The 25,241-nt window shown below is 45.5% G+C and overlaps 2 protein-coding genes and 1 long non-coding RNA gene across 9 annotated transcripts in view; 1 reads left to right on the top strand and 2 right to left on the bottom strand.

Moving 5' to 3' along the window:
* Nucleotides 1-25,241, bottom strand: part of UBE2T (ubiquitin conjugating enzyme E2 T) — a 176,915-nt gene that overhangs the window by 35,061 nt on the left and 116,613 nt on the right. The gene's annotated exons all lie outside the window — the stretch shown is intronic.
* LOC136371712 (uncharacterized) lies at nucleotides 3,801-6,713 on the bottom strand. Its single transcript, XR_010745391.1, has 2 exons — nucleotides 6,605-6,713; nucleotides 3,801-4,994 (listed from the first exon to the last, which is right to left on the bottom strand). It is a non-coding gene; the product is annotated as an uncharacterized lncRNA (long non-coding RNA).
* Nucleotides 6,830-18,397, top strand: LRIF1 (ligand dependent nuclear receptor interacting factor 1). 7 transcript variants are annotated; one of them, XM_066335970.1, is made up of 6 exons: nucleotides 6,876-6,963; nucleotides 10,416-10,500; nucleotides 10,644-10,719; nucleotides 12,785-14,306; nucleotides 15,667-15,945; nucleotides 17,180-18,397. In XM_066335970.1, exons 4-6 carry the CDS (start codon nucleotides 12,798-12,800, stop codon nucleotides 17,645-17,647), a joined length of 2,256 nt encoding a protein of 751 aa, XP_066192067.1. In that variant the 5' UTR covers nucleotides 6,876-6,963; nucleotides 10,416-10,500; nucleotides 10,644-10,719; nucleotides 12,785-12,797; the 3' UTR covers nucleotides 17,648-18,397. The 7 variants fall into 7 exon arrangements, with proteins under 7 accessions (XP_066192070.1, XP_066192064.1, XP_066192069.1 ...); XM_066335971.1 differs by lacking the exon at nucleotides 6,876-6,963 and adding an exon at nucleotides 9,778-9,997; XM_066335969.1 differs by lacking the exon at nucleotides 10,416-10,500 and having other exon boundaries at nucleotides 6,857-6,914.

Genomic DNA, 25,241 nt, shown 5'->3' with positions numbered 1-25,241 from the left:
CTTAATGAAAGGAAGGTCCTGCTTAGCAAACCTGATTTCCTGTCATGACTAGGTGACCCACCTGGTTCATCCAGGAAAGCCAGTTGAAGGAATCTTTTTGGATATCAGTAAAGCTTTCAATACTTGTCTCCCAGGATCCTTCTGGACAAAATGTCCAGACAAAATAGCTGGATAAAAACATCATGGAATGGGCGAGCAACTGGCTCACAGGTTGGGCACAAAGGGTGACAATGACTGAGGTGACATAAGACTGGGAAACCTGTTACTAGTGGGGTTCCACAGGTCTCCACCCTCAGCTCTATGCTCTTCAGCACCTTCATAAGTGACTTGGATGCAGGACTGGAAGGGATACGGAGCAAGTTCACATATGATACAAATCTGGGAAGGAGCTGTTGACACCCTCAAAGGCAGGGAGGCTCTGCAGAAAGACCTCAACAAATTAGAGGTGGGCAATCACCAAATGGACAAAGTTCGACAAGGGAAAGTGCTGAATTTTGCACCTGGGATGCAGCAAGCCTGGATGTATGGACAGACTGAGGAATGAGAGGGTGGAAAGCAGTCCCTGGAAAGCGACCCAGGAGTCTGGGTCAATGGCCAGTTGAATCTGGGCCAGCAGTGCCCTGGCAGCCAGGAGGGACATCCCTGTCCTGGGGGGCATCAGGCCCAGCATTGGTGGCTGGGCAGGAAGGGGACTGTCCCACTCTGCTCTGGGCTAGGGCAGCCTCACCTTGAGTGGTGTGGGCAGTTTTGGCCACAAGAAGATAAAAAAGACATTAAGCCATTGGAGGGCATCCAAAGGAGGGAAGCAAAGATGGAAAAGAGCCTTAAGGGGAAGTGTCTTGAGGTGACTTTATGATTCTTGTATCCTCAATCATCTGTTCTGTCTGTGTTGGATATTATGTTCTGTACCTTGAAGACTGGTTCCGAGAGTGAAGGGGGAGAAAGAAGTGTGCAGTTTGTTTTCAGAAACTGCGCTCACTCCTCTGCATTCCACTCCTGAACTGGGTTGTCTGCAGTAGGGACAGACAGCTAGACAGAGAGATTTCCTTTGCTTTTAGTTAGTTTTTAGTTAGTTGAGGCAGAGACTTCCCTGGACTGTTTTTTTCCTTTTTCTTGGAACTATTTAAACCTCTTCTGGACTGAAAACCCAGCAAATATCTGGAGCTCACACCTGCAGCCCACTGGGGCCCAGAGCACACGATGGGCCTGCACGGCATTTTCCAGCAGTGGAGGGACTGATAAGAGACTGGGCAAGCTGCAACTCATGGCAAGGACTTTCTCAATTTTGCCATCTCTCTTCAGAATGGCGAGAGGTTTTATTGTTCAATATTTTTTATGCTTTTGAACAATTTGCTTGTTCAATAAACAGCTTTTTTTCCACTTTTTCTCTAAGGAATTTTTTCCTTAGCCGATTAGGGGAGGGGCTGCTTGAATTTGCTTTCTAGAGGGAACCCATTTGAAGGTTTGCTTCCCAAAATTTGCCCTAAACCAGGACAGGAAGCCATTTGAGGAGCAGCTGAGGGCACCTGTTCTTTTCAGCTGGAGGAGACTGACGAAAGACTCATCAGAGTTACAATTTCCATGTGAAGGGAAGAGGAGGGGCAAACACTGATCTCTTCTCTATGGTGACCAGGGACAGGACTGGAGGGAATGGCTGGATCCTGGAGTGTCAGGGGAGATTGCATATCGTGGAAAGGTCCTTCCCCTGATGTGGGTGCTGGGGCTCTGAACAGGCTCCCCAGGGAATGAGCATGGCTCCAAAGCTGCCAGACCTCCAGGAGTGTTTGGACAATGCCCTCAGGTTGGGATTGCTGGCGTGGCGTGTCTTGCGCAGGGTCAGGAGTTGGACTCTCCTTTTGGATCCCTTCCAACTCAGGACATTCTGTGGTTCTGTAAAATAAAGACAGAAGAGGGGGAGGAGGAGAACAAGAAGAAAGAGTATCACTAGTCCTTAGATCTCACCTTGTTCCTGGAGCTGGGCTTGTGAGATAAAGCAAAAGTGAAAGAGAGGAAAAAGAGAACCAGGGGCCCAAACCTATTACTTCCTTTCATAGTTGACCCAGAGCAGCCTCTTATGTGAATTAGATTTTTTGTGCTGCTTTGTTCACAAATGCACAGCCAACCCTTTGAGTCCTTCTTGAAAGGAGGGATTGAGCACGAGTCTCTGGGAGTCAGCTCAGCACCTTCTCTGATTACACCTTTTCTGTTGTGACAGTCACAATGTCTTAGAAAAAGCATGCCTGTGCCTGATCCTCCACAGAGGAGAATCTGGCAAAAAAGGAGGTTCAGGGGCGACCTTCTGGCTCTGCACAACTCCCTGACAGGAGGGGATAGCCAGGAGAATTGGGTATTGCTCCCACGGAACAAGGGACAGGACAAGAGGAAACAGTCTTCAGCTGTGCCAGGGGAGGTTTAGTTTGGATATTGGGAAAAATTTCTTCATGGAAAGGGTGGTCAGGCTCTGGCACAGGCTGCCCAGGGCACAGGTAGAGTCACCATCCCTGGAGGTGTTCAGAGGATATGGTTTTCTGGTGGCTTTGGCAGTTCTGGGTTAACAATTGGTCTTAATGATCTTAGAGGGCTTCTCCAACTGAAATGATTCCATGATTCAGTGATTCTGGATTGTGACTAAGATTACAGTTCTTGTAGAAAAATGGAAAGATATTCACAACCATGAGTTTGGGCATAGGCAAATCCCACTGATGAGTTGCTGGCCAAGAAGTATGAGAGCTTGTAAAGGCTCCCTCCTCAGCTGAAATGGTGGTAACCTCTTGATGCAGCCCAAGGGTTGGATCAGTGCGGGATTATCTCAGAGTGGTGACATGGACTGACTGTGACCAGTCATGGTGCCTTTGTCTGCTGTCACATGCCAGACACTGTCCTCAGGTGTCCCCATGACACCTCTCTCTGTGTAAGCCCACCATTGGTTTCATGGCAGGTTCCAAACTCAGGCTTAGTTTACAAAGGAATAGTAATTCTGAATATTACATTTTTTAGATGTATCAGGAACCACAAAGATCAGAAGACGGTCTAAACCTCTGTGTCTTTAGCCTCAAGATGTGCCAGCAGAGGTTCAAGTTGGACACGAGGAGGAATTTCTTTTTGGAAAGGGTGGTCAGGCATTAGAAGGAGCAGTTTAGAGTCTCCATCCCTGGAGGTGTCCAAGGAGTACCTGGACATGGCACTCAGTGCTCTGGTCTGGCTGATAAGGGGGAGACCATTCACAGGTTGGAGTCAATGGTTTTCGGGGGCTTTTCCAACCTGAATGATTCCAGGATTTTGTGGATGACTTTATAACTCAACTCTTTGCCTGTATCATGCTGTATATAAAACAGGAGGAGGATGATTTGCTTTGGTATAAATTACAATAGTGAAGAGGAAGACCTTGGAGAGAATCAGTGGGTGACTCTGCTCTCCCTGCTCCCAGCTGGGGATGCCCTCTTGGTAACATTTTGCATACAATTATTATCCATGTTAGCACATCAATATTAGTATGGTTGTTGTTGTTCACCATCACCATCATCATCATCATCACCATCATTCTATTGATGCTGGTGCATTTATCAGTGGCAATTCCTATATTTCTGTTGTTTCAATAATTCCTACTGTTTGTGAATTTATTATTATAAAGTCCTCATTGAACAGGACCAGACCTGTGGTGCCCAACTGGTCATGATCAGAAATTCAACCCAGCTGTTCCCAGCCCCTCTGAGGACCAGCTGGGACACAGGGAGATTATTTTCTGCCAAATTCCTATAATATCCATGTGACACCAATAATTGTCATGGGCAAACACTTGATGTTGGAAAAATTAATTTAGTTTATTGCAAATTAAAACATGCCTGGATGGTGAGAAACCAAGACAAGATTTAAACCACTTTTTTGCCCAGGCTCAGCTTCACATCCCCAACTCCTCTCTTTCCCTCCAGCCTGGGCAGTGCAGCAGGGATGGGGAATGGGGTATGTGGTCAGTGCATAAAAACTCCCCTGTGTTGCTCATCCTTCCTAGCATTTCTCCTGCTCCAGTATGGGTACTCCATGGGATGGATGTGGTTTCTTCAGGACACATCCACCTTCTCCCGTGTTACCCCAACACCCTGCAGTTACCACAATCTGGACATTCACAAATTCAGAGAGTTTTGACTCATTCTCTTGCATGGGCTGTAGGGGGGAAATGGGCGATCCATTGGTGGTGGAGTCACCGTCCTTGGACATTTTCAAGGAGTGACTGTGTGTGGCACTCAGTGGTGTTGTCCAGCTGGTGACTGGTTACAGGGTAGACTTGATGGTCTTGGAAGTCTTTTTCAACCTAAGTGATTCTGGGACTCTGTGATCCTGGTCATGGAGCAAGAGAGAGAGAGGACAGAATATGAAAGGGTCTTTCAATCTGTTCCCAAGGAGCAACATGAAATTCAGTGACAAGCAATTTTGTAACATTTCAGAATCCCAGAGTGGTTTGGGTTGGGAGGGACTTTAAAGTTCATCCTGTCCCACACCCTGCTACAGGCAGGGTCACCTTCCACTAACTATCCCACGGTGCTCCAAGCCCATCCAACCTGGCCTGTCTTCATGGATTACATGACATGGAGCACCATGTTTGGCTACCCTGGTGACTGTCAGTGTGTCGGCTCTGGGCTGGGGAAGCAGCTGAAACTCTGGAAAGTTGGGGTTTAGGCTGACATGGTCCTGGTTTACCATCCAAGCCACACAGGCTCATCCCTGCCAAAGAAGGAGCATGAGCCTGGTGACACAGATGGAGGGACACAGCTTCCAATGCTGTTCCTCCACATGTGGAGGACAGCCAAATGTGTCTCCAGTATTTTATGTCACTTTGGCAATTTCTGGTTGGTGAAAGCAATATTTTAGCAGGTGATTTTGAAACTCTTCCCTTCCAATGCAGTAGTGAGTCTGACACTGCAAATCATGGAATTGTTTAGGTTAGAAAAGCCCTCCAGGATCATCAAGTCCAACCTATGACCAACCTCTTTGTCAACCTGTTAAGTTTAGAATAGAATAGAATAGAATGCAATATAAGATGTATTATATATAATATTTCCATCATACACAAACACCTTAAGTATATGTATTTATACACTCATATACACATACATTCATGTCTATAGGTCCATGTGTTTATACAGTCTCATCCTTTTATCCTAATGTTACACCACAGAGCACTTAATTATACATAATGTGATGTGTTATTTTCACTCTCTCACCATTTTATACACACACTATATATATTTATACTCTACAAATGCACACACTCCCAGGCACTCTTCCATTTCCCTATACAACTTAAATAACACAGAATATATAACAAAATGCACAGGATATTTTATGTCTGCCATGTGTTATGCAGTGTATTACTTGTACGTATATTTGCTATTACATCCCACAGAGTCATGTTATTGTTTGCTGTTGGGTACTATACATGCTGCTGTATTAGAATATTATCTATAATTATATATTACATATATATGTATATATCACAGGCTCACACAGTCTCCTTTTATGTACACATCTTTGTAGTCTGTACAGGGTCAGATGCCCCTTTTCATAACATCTTTATAATATAATACAAAAATAAATTTTCTTCATGTAACCTAGAATACAGATTTTTATAAAATTATATAAAATGTAAGAGCATAATGATAAAATTTTATTATGTTTGATTATAAATTTATTACTTTATTTCAATTTATTATGTTACCAGTTAATGATATCATTATATTAGATGATCTATTATATTTTGTTATTAATTTTGTATATTACACAATATATACTATGTATAAAACTCACTGATAACATACAATGCTTCTCACGTGCGTATGTATTCACCTCTGACAGACACCTGCCCTTGCATGTTATAAACAGGCCAGGAGACCTGCTCCTTTGAAAAGCCTTTATTAGTCAGCTCTTTCAAGGGGGAACTCGAGGGGTCGCTGCTCCTGTCGCCGCCCTCGCTCCTGTCGCCGCTGAGGATCAGGTGTCAGTCGGACCTTCTGCTCTCGCCGCAGCAGAGTCGGGGGTTCCGGCCCCCGAGTCTGGGGGTTCGCGGGAATCCCCAGAAACTCAACAGGGCTCGTGTGGTCTAGGGGCGTCACTTCTTCCCAGTCTCTTTGTGGTCATGGCGAGGCGGCAGAAGCAGAATTCAGTCCTTAGGTAGCTGAGAGTCTTCTCGGTGTTGTAGTGTCTCCCTTTTATCTGGATTTTGTGCTGGGTCCCGGCTTTTGGGTCCGTTCGCCGGCAACTGCACTTCGGTTTGGAGCGATGCACCATGGAAGTCCTTGGATTTTCCTATTAGGCGGGGCCAGCAGTTTGAGGAGCTGGTGGGGAATGGAGACAGCCTAGCCCGACGGAAGGGGAAGGGAACCCGGGGTTTTAGAGGGGGTATACAACTTGGAATAAGGTTTTGAGGGTACAAATTTTGGTACAAACAGCATAACTTTCTTAACAGACAGGTTACAACTGGCATAACATTTTAAACAGCATAACTTTCTTAACAAATGACAGACTGTGTCAAAAAAGGGAATTTCTTACATTTCATTCATTTCATTGCATACATCATATATTTGCATATGCAAATTGCCTATTTAAATACCAGCCCGCACTCAGTGGTGCTGTCCCGTGGCCAACCCGTGGCCCATGCACACCCGAGCAAACCAGCGCCGGCGCCGGGACGGGCGCCCCTGGACGACGCCGGGACCCCGCGGCCCCGCCCCGCCCGTTTCCGCCCGCACCGGAAGCGCCACGCGTGCGATGTCGCTCGCGGCCGCCAGGCGGCGCCAGTTCCCGGAAGCAGCCTCCCGGAAGCGGCCGTGGCAGGGGCGGGGCTAGCGGAAGTGACGCGCATGCGGAGCCGGGCGGGGCCGCCCCGCCATGTCGGGTAGTCCTGAGAAGCGGCAGCAGTTGTGAGTACGGGCAGGCCCGGGGGTTCGTCTCGCAGGGGCGCCCCGCCAGGTACGGTCCCGCCGCTCACCGCCCTGCCGTGACTCCTGGGCGGAAACGGGAGGGCGGGGGCGGCGGCGGCCCTGGCGGGACGGGCGGGGGTCGGTGGGGAGGGCGTCGTGGGCGTCGTCCTATTCGTTCCCTTCCATTCCATTTCTTATTTATTCCTTCCTTTCTATTTATTTCCTGTCTCTTTGTACCCCTTCCTTTCGCCCTTCTGCTCTTCCTTCCGCCCTTCCTTTCTCTTTTCCTTTCCCCGTTCCCATTCCAGGCGGGGCGGCCGAGGGGCAGTTCCAGCGCCGCCGCACGTGCAGTGTTGTCTCCGGCTCGACGCCGGTTGTGTTTCGATTGTGTTTTGCTGTCGGGGGCTCTTGGTATTTGTTTCACTGCGGCCACATCGCGGTGAGGGTGGGATGTGCTGGAGGCAGCTGGCAAAGGGGAAGTGGGGATGTGAGAGGAATTGAACCTTTCACAGTCATGGAATTATTTCCGCTGGAAAAGCTCCTAAACATCAATGAGTCCAACCGTTCCCCCAGCACTGCCACATTCACCACTAAACCATGTTCCCAAGTGCCATATCCACTCGGTTTTTTTAGCACTTACACAGATGGTGACTCCACCTCTGCCTTGGGAAGACTTTGCCAGTGCTTTGCCACCCTTTCCATGAAGAAGCTTTCCCCAGTATCTAACCTGAACCTCCTCTGGCACAGCTTGAGGCTGTTTTCCCTCCTCCTGTCGCTTGTTCCCTAGGAGAACTACCCCCGCAGCTCTCCCCTCCTGTGAGGGAGGTGTGTAGAGCTACAAAGTCCTCCTTGAGCCTCCTTTTCTCCCGGCTGAGCCCCTTTCCCAGCTCCCTCAGCCCCGTCCTCTTCCCTGGACTCTCCGGGTCGGTTTCACTGATTAGGTCCCTCATTACGATCAAACCACGGCGAGGTGGCTTTGCTGGGTTATCCTGGCTGGAATTGTGCCGAGGGAATTGTCCGGGCTGCCCCAGCTCTCTGCGGCTCCGTTCCTGCCTTACGCTGGACAGCTCAGCAGGCCCGGTGGCTCCAGCCATGGTTTGGCTCCTGATGCCTTTCCTTGTCTCTCCGAAGTTCTCAGGGGGCTTTGTGTGTTCACGGTTGAGTTTTGGGTGATTTCTGAATCCCAGGGCTGCCATGGGATCCACATTGGCTGGTTTTGATGGTTACGGATTCTACCAGAGGTTTTGTGGCTGGAGGAGGATCTGGTCATGGATCAGGAGACCTGTGGTTGATAGTAGAGCACAGAGAGTGTTTCCTGGCAATTTGCCCATCCACAATTATCTGTACTCGGGGAATATTCCACAGTGGATGAAAAGAGTTCCCAGAAACAATTACTGTCAAACAGAAGGTGTTTTTTCTGCCATTGTTGAAAGCTTCTGATTTAGGATAAAACCTCTCATTAGAGATGGCTTGAACTGAAATTCTGGTCAGGATTCCTCCAAATTCAACATCAATTTCCTGATTTCCTTTAGGTGATGATAATGACAATAATAATGATGATTATTGTATATAATTTAGATTAAATGTTACTATATATTTATTATTACTATTATTATTTTATTACCGTTTTCAGATAATCCATTGAATAAATGCAGCTGTGTAAAATAAATATGTATCAACTACAATAAATTAATTTTACTTTCTCCCTGGGTGCATGTTTCCAATTGATAATAAATTGTTACTTCGCCATTTCTTGGATCCAGCCGAACCCATTGAAATAAATTCTTTTGGTTCTCTGGAGTGGCCCATAGTCCCAGGCTATTTATTCACATTTGTAGATGAAAGTTGTGCCTAAAGTTACAGTTGGGGTTGAAGGCAAATGGAAAAGTAGGTCATTGTTTCTTCTGACGACTTTGCAAGAAAATTGAGCCAGTCTGTCTCTTTGGTTTCCACTGATGCATTTTTTTAGTGGCACAGTCAGGATTTTTGTAGGAATCATGTAGTGGTGGTTGCACTGCATTTGGTAGATGAATTTATTTGGCAGAAATCAATATTCCTATTTCCTGAAAATATTCCAAGGGTGTTTTTGTTGATCCTAGCATAAAGGACAGAAGGTGAATGTTTGAATACTCAGTATTTTGTGTTTTGTGCTGCTTACTGAGAGTAATGAACAGTGAGAGACGTTTAGACAGTAAAACTGGTGTGTCTTGTCAAGAAAACAGGAATTCAGGTGAACTGAAGGAAATGGAGATTATTCTTTTTATTTTTCTATCTTGAAATAAGTAGGTAAAGAAATGTATCTCCCAGTTTCTGTTCTCTCTGCTTTCCTGACTTCTTCAATGCCACATCCATAGGGAGGTGTTGGTGTTGTCACACACAGACTGTTCACTGAAAGAAATCTCCTTTTTTGGTCAAAAGAAAGCCATCTGGTTAACAGATCCCTCTGTGAATATCACAGAACTTTATTTGATTGTTTTTATTGAATTTGATAATTTCTCTGGTTAAATAAGATTTCTGCCAGTCCACCATTTTTTTGGTCATCCATGACCTTATTTCCCTCAAGTTTTGTTCATGGATCTGCCTTAGGCCTTTCTAAAGCATCACAACAACACAATTATTTTTGAGTGTTCATATATGTGACTTGAGGAGGTGTATTCTTAGGGGGTTGGGAAGTGAAGGAGGATGAAAAGGAGAAGGAAAACTACTTCAGTAACTATGGAAGAAATCTCCAAGGACAACCTGGCATGATACAGATTTCCTATTGTGGTGTTTTGGTTTTTTGTTGTTGTTGTTGTTGTTGTTGTTCTTGTTGTTTTTTGTTTTTGGTTTGGGTTTTTTGGTTAGGTTTTGGGGGGGTTGGTTGGTTTGGTGTTTGTTTGTGTTGAAAAAGAAATGAACCTATTCTTCAACCAAATTAATTTGACACCCTAAAAAGGGGATGCTGAGTGTTTTTTATTCTGCTTAAGAGACTCTTAAAGATTCATTAATTCAAAGAAGCAGTGATCTTGAAGACTGAAGCAAAACAACTAACTCTCTTCTTCATCACTCAAAAATGTATGGGGACAGTGATTTATTCTACACTGGTGACCTGAAACTTCCTCATGGTTATTTCTTTGTATCACCTGGGAAAAGCTTTAGGATGTGAAATTGTTGCAATGAAGCCTTTTCACCTTAGAGAGCTAAAAGCATGTGCAGACAGATCCTTTCTCTGTCCTTTGAGTAAACCTGTGAATTCCACTTCTTGGTATCTCATTGGACTTTGCCTTCTCTCTTGTCTATCCTTTAGCTTTTTGTCATTCTCCAAACATGTAAATACTTGATATTTGTTTCAAGTTGAAGAATGTTTTTTCTCAGGCAATTACAGTTTTGGAGCATCTTGCTCTTTTTCATGGAGATAAAAAGTTACACTTGCCTTCTGTAATCATTAAAGGCAGAATGATCTGAAATTCAGTCAAATGAGATTTTTTTACTGGTGCTTTTTCCTCCAATCTACTTTTAAAGTTCCTGTTTGTAGCATAGTCAAAAGCTTTTAGGTTTTTAGTCTGTCAAGTTGGAAGTGAATGTTGATTCCAGGTGGAATGAGGAGGTGAGTGCTGGAAACTGGCAGAGGAAAATATTGATGCAAATATATCTTCAGCTCATCTCTCCCTGTTTTTCTTGCTTCTTCTCACTCTGATCTGCTCCCCCTCCTCTTGCCCAAAAGTTAGAAGTGTCCTCTTACTTTAACAGGTGAAGGAATGAGCTTCTTCAGAGGTTTCTTCTGCCCCTTGGTGCCAATTTGCAGGCCTAGTTAGTTAGGGTGCAGGTAAGTGCCTGTTTCTCTGTTCAGCAGTTCCACGTTTGTGGGACTTGCTGAAACATTCCTTCTGAATTTGCCTTTACTTTTTATATATAGGAACAAATTGGAGGCTGTAAATCGTGATGTTATGAAAGAAGTGTTGAGAGATTCAAAGCACAGAACAGATAAAGTGGTGTCCAGGAGCTGCTGCTGTTCTTCATTTGCATTGTCAGTAGTGCTTGGAGGTTTAAAGTGCTCCAAAAGTCTTTTTTCTCTGCTTTAATTATGTTCAAACACACAAATATTCCTACTTCCTCTTTGTTTAAATAAAACTGTTTTCTTTCAGATTGTTGCCTCTCAGTGCTAGTCCATCTAGCTCTCATGTTTGATTTCAAAGCATCCAATTCCATTTTGCTCCTAAGCCCTCCAGTGACAGCTTCCATTAGGAACCATGTGATATATTGTCCATATTTTAATTTTCAGTACCTTAAAAACAAAAGTACTGCAGAATTTCCTGCCTGCTGCACTGATACCTCATGTAAAAATCTCATTTTTCACACACTGTGATCTGAAATGAGGCATTGTACCAAAATACTAGGTGTGGGATTTAATTCCAAGGTCACAGCAAGGAAGGCTCTGTGTGTCTGATGCCTTTGTGTGTTGGGCAGACAGTAGTGGGGTGTTTTTGTCAGTCCCCAGGGAAATGGGACCCCCAGCAGCAAATGCCCAACTTTGGGAATGAAGAGCATTCCTGTGACTTCCCACTTGATGGAAAAAGGGAAAGGTTGGCTGACTCCTGAGCAGCCACAGTGGTGGGATGCAGCACTGCACTCTCCCAGGCACTGCTCCAAGCTGAGTCTGAAGCCTGAAAAGACAGAAAAACTGCCTGACAGAAAGCAGACCACAGCCCTTGATGTTGCCAGGATTGAATTGGGAACTACTCCCATGTCCCCAGTGCATTTTTTGACATAGCGAGTCGATGGGATGGAGCTGGTGCTCTCGGTGACTCTAGGTGGAGTTAGCAGCTCTGCCTTTTAATCGCTCTGGATCTGCTGTCAGGAGACAGCTTCCAGTGATTTAGTCTCTTCTTTCCAGTGAGGGCAGCTATATTTGCCCACACGTGTCTCTGCAGTGTTTTGGGCAGATGATTGTTCTGTTCAGGGTCCAGAGGTTCTTTGCAGAAGAACCTGCTTTGGGCAAACTCCTCTGGAGTGGGGAGTTCTTTGTGTTGCCATAGACTTAAAAAAATCTTGGAGCAGTCACAAGTAACTTGTGTTTTGACGAGATCTGTCTGTCTTTTGGTGAGTTCTTACCTTCACCTGCAAGAAATCTCTCTTTTTTTCCCCAAATGTCCCTGGTGCTTTTTCCATGTGTTTCTTCTTGGTTTTGAAGCTTTTTCCTTCCCAGTCTTAGACTTCTGTTCTCAAAAACATTTATAACCCGGTAGCATTTGGAGGTTTTCCATCTCTTTGAGGATGAACTACCTCCGTGGTCTGTATTTGTCTCAAGAATAGTCAGGCAAGTGCAATGGAGGCATTGAAGCCACCTGTTCCACAAGATAGATACATTCTGCTTCCAGATTCCTCTGTTGTGTCTGAAGTAATTTCTGCTTCCATCTTGCCATGCAACTACTCTGCCTATATTTTCCTGAAGTGTTCCTGAAATTCATGGTTCATAGCACTCAAGAAGGATATAAATAGTAACAGTGAGGTGAAAAAGGGAAAAAGTAAAGCTTCTCTGGGAAATTGGGAGGTAGTGGTTTCATTTTCATAATGAAATGCCCCATGAGGGGAAAAAGAGGTAATGTGAGGTGTTTCCTGGGGTCTTTTAACTTATTCTTAATCTGAAAAAGATGCCATTTTTGCTGCTCTGGGGTGTAGAAGTTGGATACTAATTTCAGATAATCTGAGGTGGTCTGAAATGGAAACCCAGGTCAGTAGGAAGCTCCTGAAGATTAGCTCAGGCATTTTCCAGGAGTTAATTTGCTTCAGCCCTGGGTGTAGAGTTCACTGATGGTTGTGAATTAAAGTACCTATGCTTGTTCACTTACATGGCCTTTCATTTTTCTCCCTTTTCCCTTTTCTTTGTTAAGCATTGCAGGCTGCATGTACCGAGTCGTTCAGACAACGGGACCAGATGGAAAAAACCTTCTGAAATTGCTTCCCATTTCTAAAACTTCTGGAAGCTTTGCGCCAATAGTTCAGTCTTCAGCCATGCCAAATAATTCTAACACAAATATTTCTAGCCCAGACCATCTTAATTTTAAGACACAGCTTGGCAATACTGCACCTTCATCTGTTAAGATACCTATTTTTCAGCCTCCTGATTCTGGAAAGATTATTCTTACGAGGACATTAGACAAGCAGGAAAGTGCTAGGGCAGGTTCTGAAAAGGAAAGCTTGATTCCAAGTGCAGCTGCCAATGCCGGGAGCAGCTGTGTGCCCATGGGTGGAGCATCCTTGCAGAATGTGGCCATCACGAGCTCCTCTCACCAGAGCAGCACAACCTACATGGTAGTGAACACCAAACCCCTCCCAGTGACTGTCAAGTCTCCAATGCTGCCCTCTGGACACCACCTCCAGATTCCAGCTGATGCAGAAGTGAAATCTGTCCCCGCATCTCTTTTGCCACCTGCAATACAGCAAAAAATCCTGGCAGCTGCAACCACCAATGGGTCTGGAGGGGCCGACAATACAAAAACGCCGACAGTGATTTATGTGTCACCTGTGAACACAGTGAAAAGCTCCCAAGTCCTGCCCAAGCACTTGCAGAGCTTTTGCCCCAAATCCGCCACGGAAATTTCAAAGACACTGATAGTGACAGCTGGCCAAAAGGGATCTGGTTCTTCTCCCGAGCCAGTCACATCCGAGGGGCAGCAGTGCCAGCAAACTCCTATGAAATGGATCGTACAAGAAACTGCCCCGCTCTCAGCGGCTTGTCTTATCCCTGTAAAGTCTTCAAATAATGTGGCTTCCAAAATCCTGAAAACTTTGTCAGACACGAATAATGAGGAAGTTAATCCTGCAAATATTTTGCCACTCTATTCTAATGGTCCTGGTGGAAGCCAAACCAAAATCACACCTTTAAAAGATAATGCTCTGGTCATGTACAATAGGAAAGTCTATTTATTGACCAAAAGAGGCTCTGATGTTCTCTCAGCCCAGGCTGACAAACAAACATCTTCTTCTTCTGATGCTTTACTTAAAAAGGAGACACCCAAGCAAATTGATTCTACTGAAGTCAATAAAATAACCAGTAAAGTGGTGAATCTGGTGTTGTCAAAAAGCAAAGGAGTGGTGCTGTCTCAGAAAGACCCAAAACCATGTACAGTCTCCAAAAATTCATCACTATTTGGCTTAACAAATGACTTAAAATCTACACCTGCAGCTCTGCTGACACCAAGTGCTAATCAGCAGGATCCCACTGTAATCCAGAGACAGAGTTTGCCCTTCACCAAGAGCGTTTCTTGCAGTGGAGTGATCCCAGTTCCAGCAGTAGGGATGCAGCAAAGTGTGTGGCAAAATGGCAAAACCAGGAGTCATTCCACAAGAGCAGCAGGGTCTGTGTTACCTCAGGCTAAGCAGGAATGTGCTGTCAGTAAAGACTGGCCAAAGGTAATAAATCATAAACATGCCACCTCAGTGTTTGGTCAGTGGTTCTGTGGTCCTGGTTTTAGGTGGATACAATGGCTCTTGATGAGTTCACACATTTTTGTAACCAGGTATCCTGGAAATGCTTGCTCTAATTTGGTTCTAGTCAATAAATGGCCTTTTTCCCAATAGTTTTGCACTGTGCAAGTGAGAAATGCATAGAAAAGAAAGAGGCAGAGGAAAGGTGGCTTTTGATTTCTCACAAGATAAATGGTCAGCAATAACTGAACTCCAGAGAAGGCTTCTCATGGTTTGGGCTCTTAGATGTTGATGCCGTATGCTCATGGCACAACCTTAGGGCTGTAGGGGTGATGTAGGGTAGAGAAGGACAAGTTTGTGGCTTTACAACAGGAAAACAAGTTGGAAGAGCAGAGTTTGTCCTTCAGAGACAGTCTGGTGTACCACTATCAGCTTCAGGCTCCTCTCACTCCGACAGCCACAGGCAGGAGCTGTGTTTACTTCTTCCCTTTGCCCTGGTGGAGAGGGTTCACCTCCTTCGCTCCTGGGTCCACATCAGGTAGAAGGATCTCTTTAAATCCTTAATGGCTGCACTGACATATTCTTTTAAGATCATAATGTTGAAAATATGTTAAAAGTTGTAAGCGTCCAATCCCCAGACTCTGAACGCTGGATTGGAGGTCATGTTTTTAGTAGCTCGAGAGGCCAGGATGAATTTGTCTCCAGAGAAAAAAAATTATTCTGAATTTTCTTTGTGTTGCCCAGGCAGAACAGAAATGTCAACTGAGTGTATTTTTGCAAATTTTAGACATTAAATTGTTGCAACAGACTGTAAGACCTAGTTTTTTGTCACCTGAAAAATGGTTGAAATATAGTTTATTTTCTTCAGTGTTGTTTGATGCTGAGTATCAGCATTTGCATTTGCTTTAACATTAGTGAAAAATAGCTCAGCAAATTTGGTGTTCTTGTCCCTAAATTTGCAAATCCCTGGATTTCAGAGTAAAGATACTATCTGCTGTTTCCTTCTCTTTCTTTGGTACTTTGAAGGGGTAGAACAAGTGATTCTCTTGTTGCTTCCTTTTTGTCTATGGTTGCTGGTTAGCCTGGACATTTTCTGGATGTTCCAGAATGTACTTGGAGGTCTGATGAGTGTTAAACCTACGATAATTTGCGTATAATTTATCAAAATTTATCAAAATTGGCTTACCTGTGTTAAATGTAGCTCTTGGGGAATGGCAGACAAAATAAATGTTCAGCTGTCTTTCTAGTACCTATTTTTTGTATATTAATATATTTTATCTATTTATATATAGAAAGAGAGAGTGAGAGAGTGATTGATGGCTCTCTCACTGTTTCTGTATTTCAGATCCAGTGTGAAAAGATGGATTCACCGGGGAAGGTTATTCAAATCAAACACCAAGAGCACCCACACTGGAGACAATACTTGGAATTAAGGAAAAATTTTGGTCTCTTTAAGGAGGAGAGAGTTTACCTTACGAGAATACCATTAAGGGCCTTGTGTGAGAATCCAGAAGAAAGGGTTTGTTCCAGTGACAGCTTGGAAAGGAAAAATGATTCTTACAGTTCATCCTCATTGGATGTGGAAATAATGAATCATCATCGGCAAAGTGTTAAAGAGGAAAAGGTATCTAGGATTTTTCAGTGCTAAACACAGTCAGAAAGCAGTGTATGTTTAGTCAGTGGAGAGCTGGGGGTGTTCGGGGCCTCCCACCTCTGAATTCACCAGGAGAGTCAGGAGTTGTTGGGATCTCTGTGAGAATTGTTGCTAGAACTTGTTTCAGATTTCTGTATGACTCGAGTGCCCTCTAGGATTTTTTATCCTTGTTGTTGGGTTCTTCTGGAGGAAATCTGAAAAACAAATGCTTTTGAGAAGACTGTCCCTTTTGCTGTGGTGATGGTCCTTGTTGGAATAGGGACCAGACCTTGGGATCCTCATTTATATTTTACCCTCTGCAGATGGTTATGTTTGTCTAGCAGTGCAGTGGGTACAGGCAGAGGAACGGGTTTGTTAAAAGAAATTTACTTGTGGATCTGTCCAGTCTTTAGAATTACAAATGTTATCAACTTTTTCATTGGTTGGGTACTTCTGGAAGGAAAAACTTCCATGTTAATGCATAGAAAGGATTTTATCCATCCAAGTATTTCTGTTCAGCTACATTTTCTTCTGTGTGATTCTGCTCAAAGACTTTCTCAGGTTTTACTAATCTGTTAATAATTGAGGAGATCCATGGCTCCATGCTCTTAATATTACCATTGATATTACCATTACCATTGACATTTACCCATCCCTTAGAAGTGTCCGAGGCCAGGTTGGATGGAGCTTGGAGCAACCTGGTCTCATGGAAGGCGTCCTTCCCCATGAAGGCGGTGGAATGGAATGGGATTTAAGGTCTCTTCCAACTCAAACCATGATATGATTCCATTATTCAAATAATAAAACGTCAGGGAGGAATTTAGTCTGATAATCGACACTACTCCTCAGATTGAGGTTTTGGAAATGTAGACATGAAGAATTCTTCTACACTGAATTTTTCCATCAAATTAGAAAATTTTTGTGTTGCAGTAGTGTTAACTTAAACAGCCACAGGAGATGATGGACGTGCCCAGGAAAGGCAGACATGCAGTATTGACTAAGGAAAAAATTCAGTGTTCTGGAATTGTTAACTGGGAATCTTTGCTAGAAAAACATCAAACACAGAAATCTGTTTGTCCCTTTGCTGAAAAAAACTTCTTCCAGGCAGTAATTTTAAAAAGCTTGCAACAAATAACTTGTAATTTGGGCTTAGAAAATTTGATGTTATAACATAGTTGATGCTAAGTTTAACAGAAGTGAATTTTGTCTGTTTCTAACTATGCAGGTAATTGTGGACCTGAAAGAGGATTTAACTAGGAAAAGGAAAATAAAATCCTCACCTTTGTCAGACAGTGGCAAGAGGAGAACTTTGATCAAGTCAGCCACAAGTCCCAGTTCAGAAACAGAAACCATCAGCTCGAGTTCCAGTGCACTTAACAGTGTTTCACCTTCACCAGCCTCACCACAGCCAAGTGTTCCAACTGGCTCTGTCGGAGTGTCGCAAGGGAGGGACTCGGAGCAGAACATGTTCCCCTGGTGCAGTGACACTACACGCCCAGGAATTTCAGTTTTAGTGACTTCTGAAGAGGATACTTCCATTCTGGAAGGTTCTTTCCGAGATGATGCTTTCCCTGTGGCTCCCCCAGACCTGGATGAGACGATACGGGACGAAAAAATCAAACGACTGAAGCAGCTCCTACGGGAGCGGGAGGCAGCTCTGGAGGAAATGCGCCGGGAAATGCAGCAGAGCTGAGACCCCTGGGATCTCAAAGCCCTGGGGATCCTGACCTCGTGCATCACCTCTTCAGTGACTTCAAGAAGAAATCCCTTGCTTAAGTTAATATTTCTGGTAGATGGAAGAACTAGATGAAGTTTAAGTATGTGTGTATTTAGAGAACTGGTTTTTGTTAAACGCCAAAAAGAAGAGACTTGGACCATCAAATTCTACTTCTGGGACATGATCCAAGAGCACAGACAAAGGGCATTTTTACCAGCATATTCCCCATATTTTGAATTGAGGGGATTCTGTATTAGCAAATAAACTTTCCCCTTTTGAATTCCGTGGCCTGGCTCTTAGAACCCCAATGAAAATTGCAAACCCTAGTTGTAGATACTTTTTTGTTTGTTTTTCTCATGTGCATGAGAACTTTGATGAATTCCTAAGAACTGTCAATTTTCAGAAGAGGTCAACAGTTGGTGGTTAATAAGTGCTATTTAAAGGATCTGGGAATTAGACTTTAGACAGGAACAATGCAGATATTTATACAAAACCTTTTGGATATGTGAAGACAGAGGCAGAAGGAGCCGTGTGACAGTTGTTTGGATTCATGGCTCTCCCTGTTATTATTGTGAGCCTTTATAAGGCCATGGCTAGCTGTGCAATGTGGAAATTTGGTTGTGGGGTTGTTTTGAAAGGGTGGGATGTATTTTGTTTTAACAGAATTGTGTTAATAATTTCTTGAAGTTAAAAGACATCTTTATTCCTGTGTGGTATCTTTAACAATCCTCAATGAGTGTCTTTTAATTTGTTGTTGTTCAAACATGTCTCTTGCCATCTTCAGTTATGGTACCTTAGTTTGCCTTGTAGGATGGGATGTGCCCTCAGACTGCCTTTACATCCTAATTTTTTTAGAACTTTTTATTTATGTTCTCACCATGCTCTGTTGTATGTGTGGTGACAACTTTCCTTGTCCTCTGTTGTCCATGTCTTTGATCCTTGCAGGTTCCTTATGCAGTTTTTCGGTTTTGCTTCCACCAGTTAATTACTTTTTTTGACAGCAAAGTTTCTTATTGTTTTGTTCTTGTCTATTTATGTTTGTTTTAAACATTGCCAATCCCAGCAGAGCTCTGCTGCAGATTTGTGTTCATGAGAGGTTGTTTTTTACTGTCCTTTTGGGGTTTTTTTCTTATTTTGTTTAACTTTAATCAAATTTTCATCTGCAGGGTTTTCATTTATTATCCCATGGATGCCCAGTTTATGGGGTTTTGGTGGAGATGGATGTTTCTTGGACAGCTTTGTCCCATGTTCCTTATTTATGTAAGCTTTGACAGTGGGGAAGATTCCAGTGTATTGGAGAGGCAGGAAAGGTTTTTACAAGGGAAGAAAAAGGAAGTTCCTGCTCTGAAGAATCACAGAATCAGAGAAGGGTTTGGGAAGTAAGGGACCTTAAAGCTCATCTCATTCTGCCCTGTGCCCTGGGCAGGAACACCTTCCACTGTCCCAGGTTGCTCCAAGCCCTGTCCAGCCTGGTCTGTGGCACTTCCAGGAATGGGGAGAGCTTGAGCTAGACCAAGGTGATGGACCAGATGCACAGTGGTGGGTGAGGAGGGAAGGTGAATAATGGAAATAAACCCTGCAGTGATGACCAAGAGATTACTTGGTAGGAGGGAAGTGTGGTGGAACAAGCAAGTCAGGGTGGTACTGTGGGTACCATGGGCTCACTGTGTATGGAATGGGTGTTTTGGGTCAGAATTGACCTTGGCCAACTCCCAGACACCCACCTGCTCCATTTGCTCCCCTCCTGTGGGGTGGGGGGAAATGAATGGAATTGTGGGTGTAAATAAAGGCAGTTTAGCAGGTCAAGCAAAAGCTGCTTGCATAAAAAGTAAAATCAGGAATTCAGTCACCACATCCTGTCAGCAAGCAGAAAATTGGCCACTTCCGGGGTCTCTGTGGGCACAGTATTCACTTGGAAGACAAATACTATGACCAGAAATGTCCTTCCATTCTCCTGCTTTCTTTAAGCTTTTTATTTGCTGAGCATGGCCTCCTGTGGCATGGTGTATCCTTTTGATCAGTCTGGGAAGATTGTCCAGGCTGTGTGTATTTGCAGTTTCTTGTCCATCCCCAAATTCCTGTGCATCCCAAGCCTGCTAGGGGGTGCAAGTGAGAGAAGGAGAAAACCTGGATGTCGTGAGAGCTCTCCTCAAAACACGCGTGTGTGATCAGCAGTCTCCTCAAAGTCCCAAACACAGCATGTTGTGGAGCTACTGTGAAGGACATTGACTCCATCCCACCTGAAAGGAAGAAGTGGGAATTGGGAAGGAGATGGAGGCAGCCTTGTGTCATGTGTCTGGTGCTGCAGTCATCTGATAGATACTCTTCCAACAGTCTTTTCTCACTTACTGTCCTCTAACAAATGTCTTTCCTCTATTTTCCAGTGATCTCCAAAAAACTTATTGAAGCCGAATTCTCTTATCCTCTCATTTCACTTGAGGATTATAGTATTGACATTCTACAATGCACCATCTTCTTTATCCCAGAACCTCCTTTCCCTAACAAAATAGTCCATTTGCCTGAGTTTTTTGTGGAGACAATGAAATACTCAAAGTTGGGAGAAGAATCCTTACTGCAAAATTTTGAAGAAATGGGACCAGGATTTGGTGGAAGAAGGTGAGTGGGCTATGTGAAATACAGTGATGGAAAACACCAGGTGCAGTTCAGAAAAAGAGTGAAACCAAGTATGGAAGAGAGATATCTTCCTTGAAACAATGTCAGTGCAAGGTTGGAGGGATCACTGAGAGCCAAGAGAAGCCTCTTCATGTGGCCATGGGGGAAAGTTGTGCCAAGAGGAGCAAAGGGGCTTCTGACACCCAAGAATCTTGAGGCTGTTGGAACTGCTCCTAATCCAGACCATCTGCAGCACGGATTGGATTTTACTGCCCTGTTCATCCTTGAACTCCCGGAATTTATGAAGAGTCTGTGACAAGAATTAGAGTTCTGGGAATGCTGGCTGTCACCTTAGGAGTGAAGGTGACTGGTGGCCATCCCTGAGTGCAGCCCAGACTGGCAGGAAGGTGTTACACACCAGGATTGCTGTGCTAAGTACGAAATCTATGGATTTAGGATATTACTCCAAGCAAATTCCTGGGAAGAATCAGTGCAAGACCTTTTAGGAATTCTAGAATCCAAAGAGCAGAGGTGGCAGTGAGTGCTGGACGGAACAGATCAGGAAGGAAAGATAGTGCTGGATAAGTTGCCAACATCAGCCAAACCTCATACCTTAGAGAGTCCGTAGCCAAGACTACCCCTGTACCTGTCTACTGTACTGGAGACCCACCACAGCCCCAGAACTTCTATGCAAGGCACAAACCTTCACAGAGACCTGTGCCAGATGTAGAATCATTGGATCATTTAGATTGGAAAAGACCCTCAAGATCATCAAGTCCAGTCATAAACCTGAGGTAGCCAAGCCCGGCATTGCCAGGTGCAGCCCAGGAAGCCACCGGGGAGTGGCTTTTAAGGGGCTGTACCAGTAACACCCATCAGATGAAGCTCTGGACAGACAATAGCAGTGTTGTGTTTACAACACAGCAGAGCGTAATAGATCCAGGAGGTTCTAGAATGCATTGAGAATAAACTCCAAGTGAGAGAGGAGCCAGCAAGGTGAGGAGCTCACCAACAAGGAGGATCTGGTGGGAAATGAGAAGCTCAAGTGCAGCCTGGGCCGAGCGAACATGGAATGGTGGATTCAGGATCCTCAGGGCAAGGATGCCTCTTCAGGGATCTGCTTGGTTGAGTCTCAAGAGATAAAGCGCTGGAGGGAAGAGGGACACAGGAGAGCTGGTTGATGTTTAAGGATCACCTCCAAGCTCAGGAGTGACATATCTGAAGCACAGGGAAGTTGGACAAAAACTCCAGGAAGCCTGTGAGGGTGAACAAGGAGCTCCTGGAAAAACTCAGTATGGAAGCAACTTTGCAGCTTGGGAAGAATACAGAGCGATTTTCTGAGCAGCAAGGGATCAGGTTAGGAAACCTGAATCCCTTATAGAGTTAAATCTGGCCAAGGACATCAAAGGCAACAGAAAAGCTTCTATAGGTACAGTGGTGATAAAGGGAAGACTCGGGAAAATGTGGGCTCTCTCCAGAAGGAAACGGGACACCTGCTTACCCAGGACATGGAGAAGGCTGGGGTTCTCAGTGTTTGTGCTCAGTCTTTGCAGGGAAGTCACACCGCCAGTCACAGGAGCAAAGGCAGGGACTGGAAGAACCATCCACAGTAGGAGAATCCAGAACCTTTAAGGTTGGAAAAGCCCTCCAAGATCATCAAGTCAAACCTGTGTCATTGAGTTCAACCTGTGACTCATACCCACCTTGTCACAGCCCAGAGCACTGAGTGCCACATCCAGGCACTCCTTGGACATCAAAAAGATGTCCACCTCCATCTCCCTGGGGATGATGCCTGACCACCCCTTCCAGGAAGAAATTCTTCCTAATGTCCAACCTGAAACTTTCCTGGTACAACTTGATGCTGTTTCCTCTTGTCCTGTCCCTGTTCCCTGAGAGCAGAACCTGATCTCACCTGGCTGCCTCTTCCTGTCAGGGAGTTGTGGAAAGCCAGAAGGATCTCTCCTGAGCCTCATTTTCTTCAGGCTGAGCTGCCCAGCTCTCTCATCCATTACTAACAGGACTTATACTCCATACTCTTCACCAGCTCAGTTCCTTTGTCTGGACTTGAGAAGATAAACTTCAGGAATATTTAAGGAATTTGAAGGTGCACAAGTCTGTGGGACCTGATGAGATCCATCTATGGATCCTGGGGAAACTGGCAGAGTTTCCTAAGCCAGTTCGTAAGACACTCTCCATCATATTTGAGAAGTTGAGGCAGTTCAATAAGTTGCCACTGACTGGAAAATGGGGAATATGACCCCATTTTTCAAGTGAGAAATACGACAGATGCAGCGCACTACAGGCCAGTCACATTGGTGTCTGGCAAGATCACGGAGAAGATACTTCTGGATACTATGCTAAGTCAGATGGAAAATAAAGAGGTGATTGGTGACAACCAACATGGCTTCTCTGAAGACAAATCGTGCCTGACAAATTTGGTGGCCTTGTACAACAAGGTGACAATGCTGATAGGTGAGGGCAGAACGACTGACATAATCTATCTGGACTGTGCAAAGCATTTGACACTATCCTGAAGGACAACCTTGTTTCAAAACTGAAGACATGTTTCTGATGGTGTAGCAGTCACAGAATAAGGAATTGTCAGGATGGTGGCACTCAAAGGATTGTGGTCTTTAGCTGTAGACATGTCTTGAGTGGAGCCCGGAGACAAGTGGTGCCGCCAGGGGGCAGTGTTGGGACCAGCGCTGTCTGTCAGTGACACGGACAAGTGGGATTGAGGCGCCCTCAGCATGGTGCTAACAGTGAGATGTTTGGTGAGGTCACATGCTGGAGGAGAGGGATGGGGCATCCAGAGGGACCTGGATGGGCTGGAGAGGTTGGGGTTGTGTGAACCTCATGAAGTTCAACAAGGCCAAGGACGAGATCCTGCCTCTGGTTTGGGGTGACCCCCAGCACAACTCCAGGCTGGGGGATGAATGGAGCAGCCCTGAAAAGAAGGACCCGGGGGTGTTGGTGGATGAGAAGCTCAACAGGAATGACTCCATGAGTGATAAGGGAAGGCTGACAGATGTCATTTAGCTAGACTTCTGTAACTATTTGGCGTGGTACTCCCCAGTATCCTTCTCTACATTTGAGAGATGGATTTAATGGGTGTACTGTCAGTCAGGTGGATAAGGAATGGGTTGGATGGTCACATCCAGGCAGTTGTAGTCAACAGTTGAGACTCAGTGAACATCAGTGACCAGTGGTGTCCCTCAGGCATCTGTACTGGCACCAGCATTATTTAACATCTTCATTAATGGCAAATGAAGGGATCAAGGGCACCCTGAGCAGCTTTGCAGGTGACACTGAGCTGAGGGTGCAGGGACACCCCTGAAGGAGAGAATCATCGAGAAGGACCTGGAGAAGCTCAGAAGTGGCCCATGGGAAACTCAGGTTTAACAAGGCCAAGGTCAAGGTGCTGCACCTGGGTTGGGGTGACTCTGGGATGGATCCAGGCTGGGGGTGAGCAGATGGAGCAGCCCTGGGGCAATGACTTGGGGGTGTTGGTGGGTGAGACCTGGACATGCCTCATCCCAGAAATCCCCCAAGCATTCAGCTGATCCCCTAACGTGGGCAGCAGGGGAGGAGGGTTCTGCCCCAATCAGGTGTGACCCCACCTGCAGAGCTGCCTCCAGCCCTGGGGCTCAGCAGCAGCAGAAAGATGTTGAACTGCTGGAACAAGTTCAGAGGAGGCCATTGAGATGCTCAGAGGGCTGGAGCCCCTCTGCTCTGGAGCCAGCCTAGGAGAGCTGGGAATGTTCAGCCTGGAGGAGAGAAGGCTCTGGGGACACCTTAGAGCCCCTTCCAATGCCTAAAGGGGCTCCAGGAGAGCTGGAGAAAGAACTGGGACAAGGAATGGAGTGCCAGGACAAGGGGAATGGCTTCCCACTGCCAGAGGCAGGGTTAGATGGGATATTGGGAAGGAATTCTTCCCTGGGAGGGTGGTGAGGCCTGGTACAGGGTGCCCAGAGAAGCTGTGGCTGCTTCATGCCTGAAAGTGTCCAAGACCAGGTTGGCTGGGGCTTGGAGCAACCTGGGATAGTGGAAGGTGTCCCTGCCCATGACACAGGGGTGGAATGAGATGATCTTTAATGTCTCTTCTCCCCCAAACCATCTTGGGATTCTGTGAATTGAGGTCTGAGGACTCTCCAGGCAATAAATCCTGGGGCAGGGCTGAAACAGGGCCAGCCACAACAGCCCAGGCCAGGGCTGGATGCTCAAGCTTGGGCTCATGTGGAGCTCATTTGCCATGAGTATGTGAGGTGGTCCCAGGAGGCTGCTCAGGGCAATTCAGGTATATTAAGGGACCCTGTAAGTCTGCTCAGTGCCCGGCTGGTCAGGCATTGTAAGGGGCTGTCCAGGGAGTGGTGGAGGGACCATCCCTGGAGTTGTTTAAAGGGTGTGTGGATCTCAATGGGCGATGTGATATATGGTTTATGGGGCTACATTGGCAGTGTGGGATGGACTTGGATGGATGATCTTGAAGATCTTTTCTAACCATGATGATTCTATGGGAGGTGACCCAGACCCTGGATAATGACTCTGTTGGTGGGGCTGCAGAAAAAGGCAGGGATTCCCTGGGGGTGTGTAACTCTGGAGCAGCTCAGAGCCGGGAGCTTCTCCTCGGTGCTGCTCCTCCCTGTCTTTTGGCAAAGAGTGAGAGAGCAGGAAAAGGGTTTTCCTGGCATTGAGGAGGTTGTTAAACAGAGAAGAATTGGATGCTATGAGGCTGAACTTCCATGGATCTGCAGATGAGCAGGAGTCCCAGCATGTGGTGCTGGGCTGGTGGGGGAGCCCTGAGAGGGCTTTGGGGGGTTTCACTGTAAACCCAGGAGTGTACTGGTTTGGGCAGTAAAATCAGAATCTTTGGTGTTGGAAAAGCCCTCTGCAATCATGGAACCCATCTGTTCTCCAGTAGCCACCATCCAAGTGCCACATCCACAGTTTTTTAAAA

Source organism: Sylvia atricapilla, chromosome 25 (genome assembly GCF_009819655.1).
Source record: "Sylvia atricapilla isolate bSylAtr1 chromosome 25, bSylAtr1.pri, whole genome shotgun sequence".
Classification (NCBI taxonomy): Eukaryota; Metazoa; Chordata; class Aves; order Passeriformes; family Sylviidae; genus Sylvia; species Sylvia atricapilla.
Note: the sequence above shows the minus strand (reverse complement) of the source record. Positions and strands in the feature narration are given on the sequence as shown.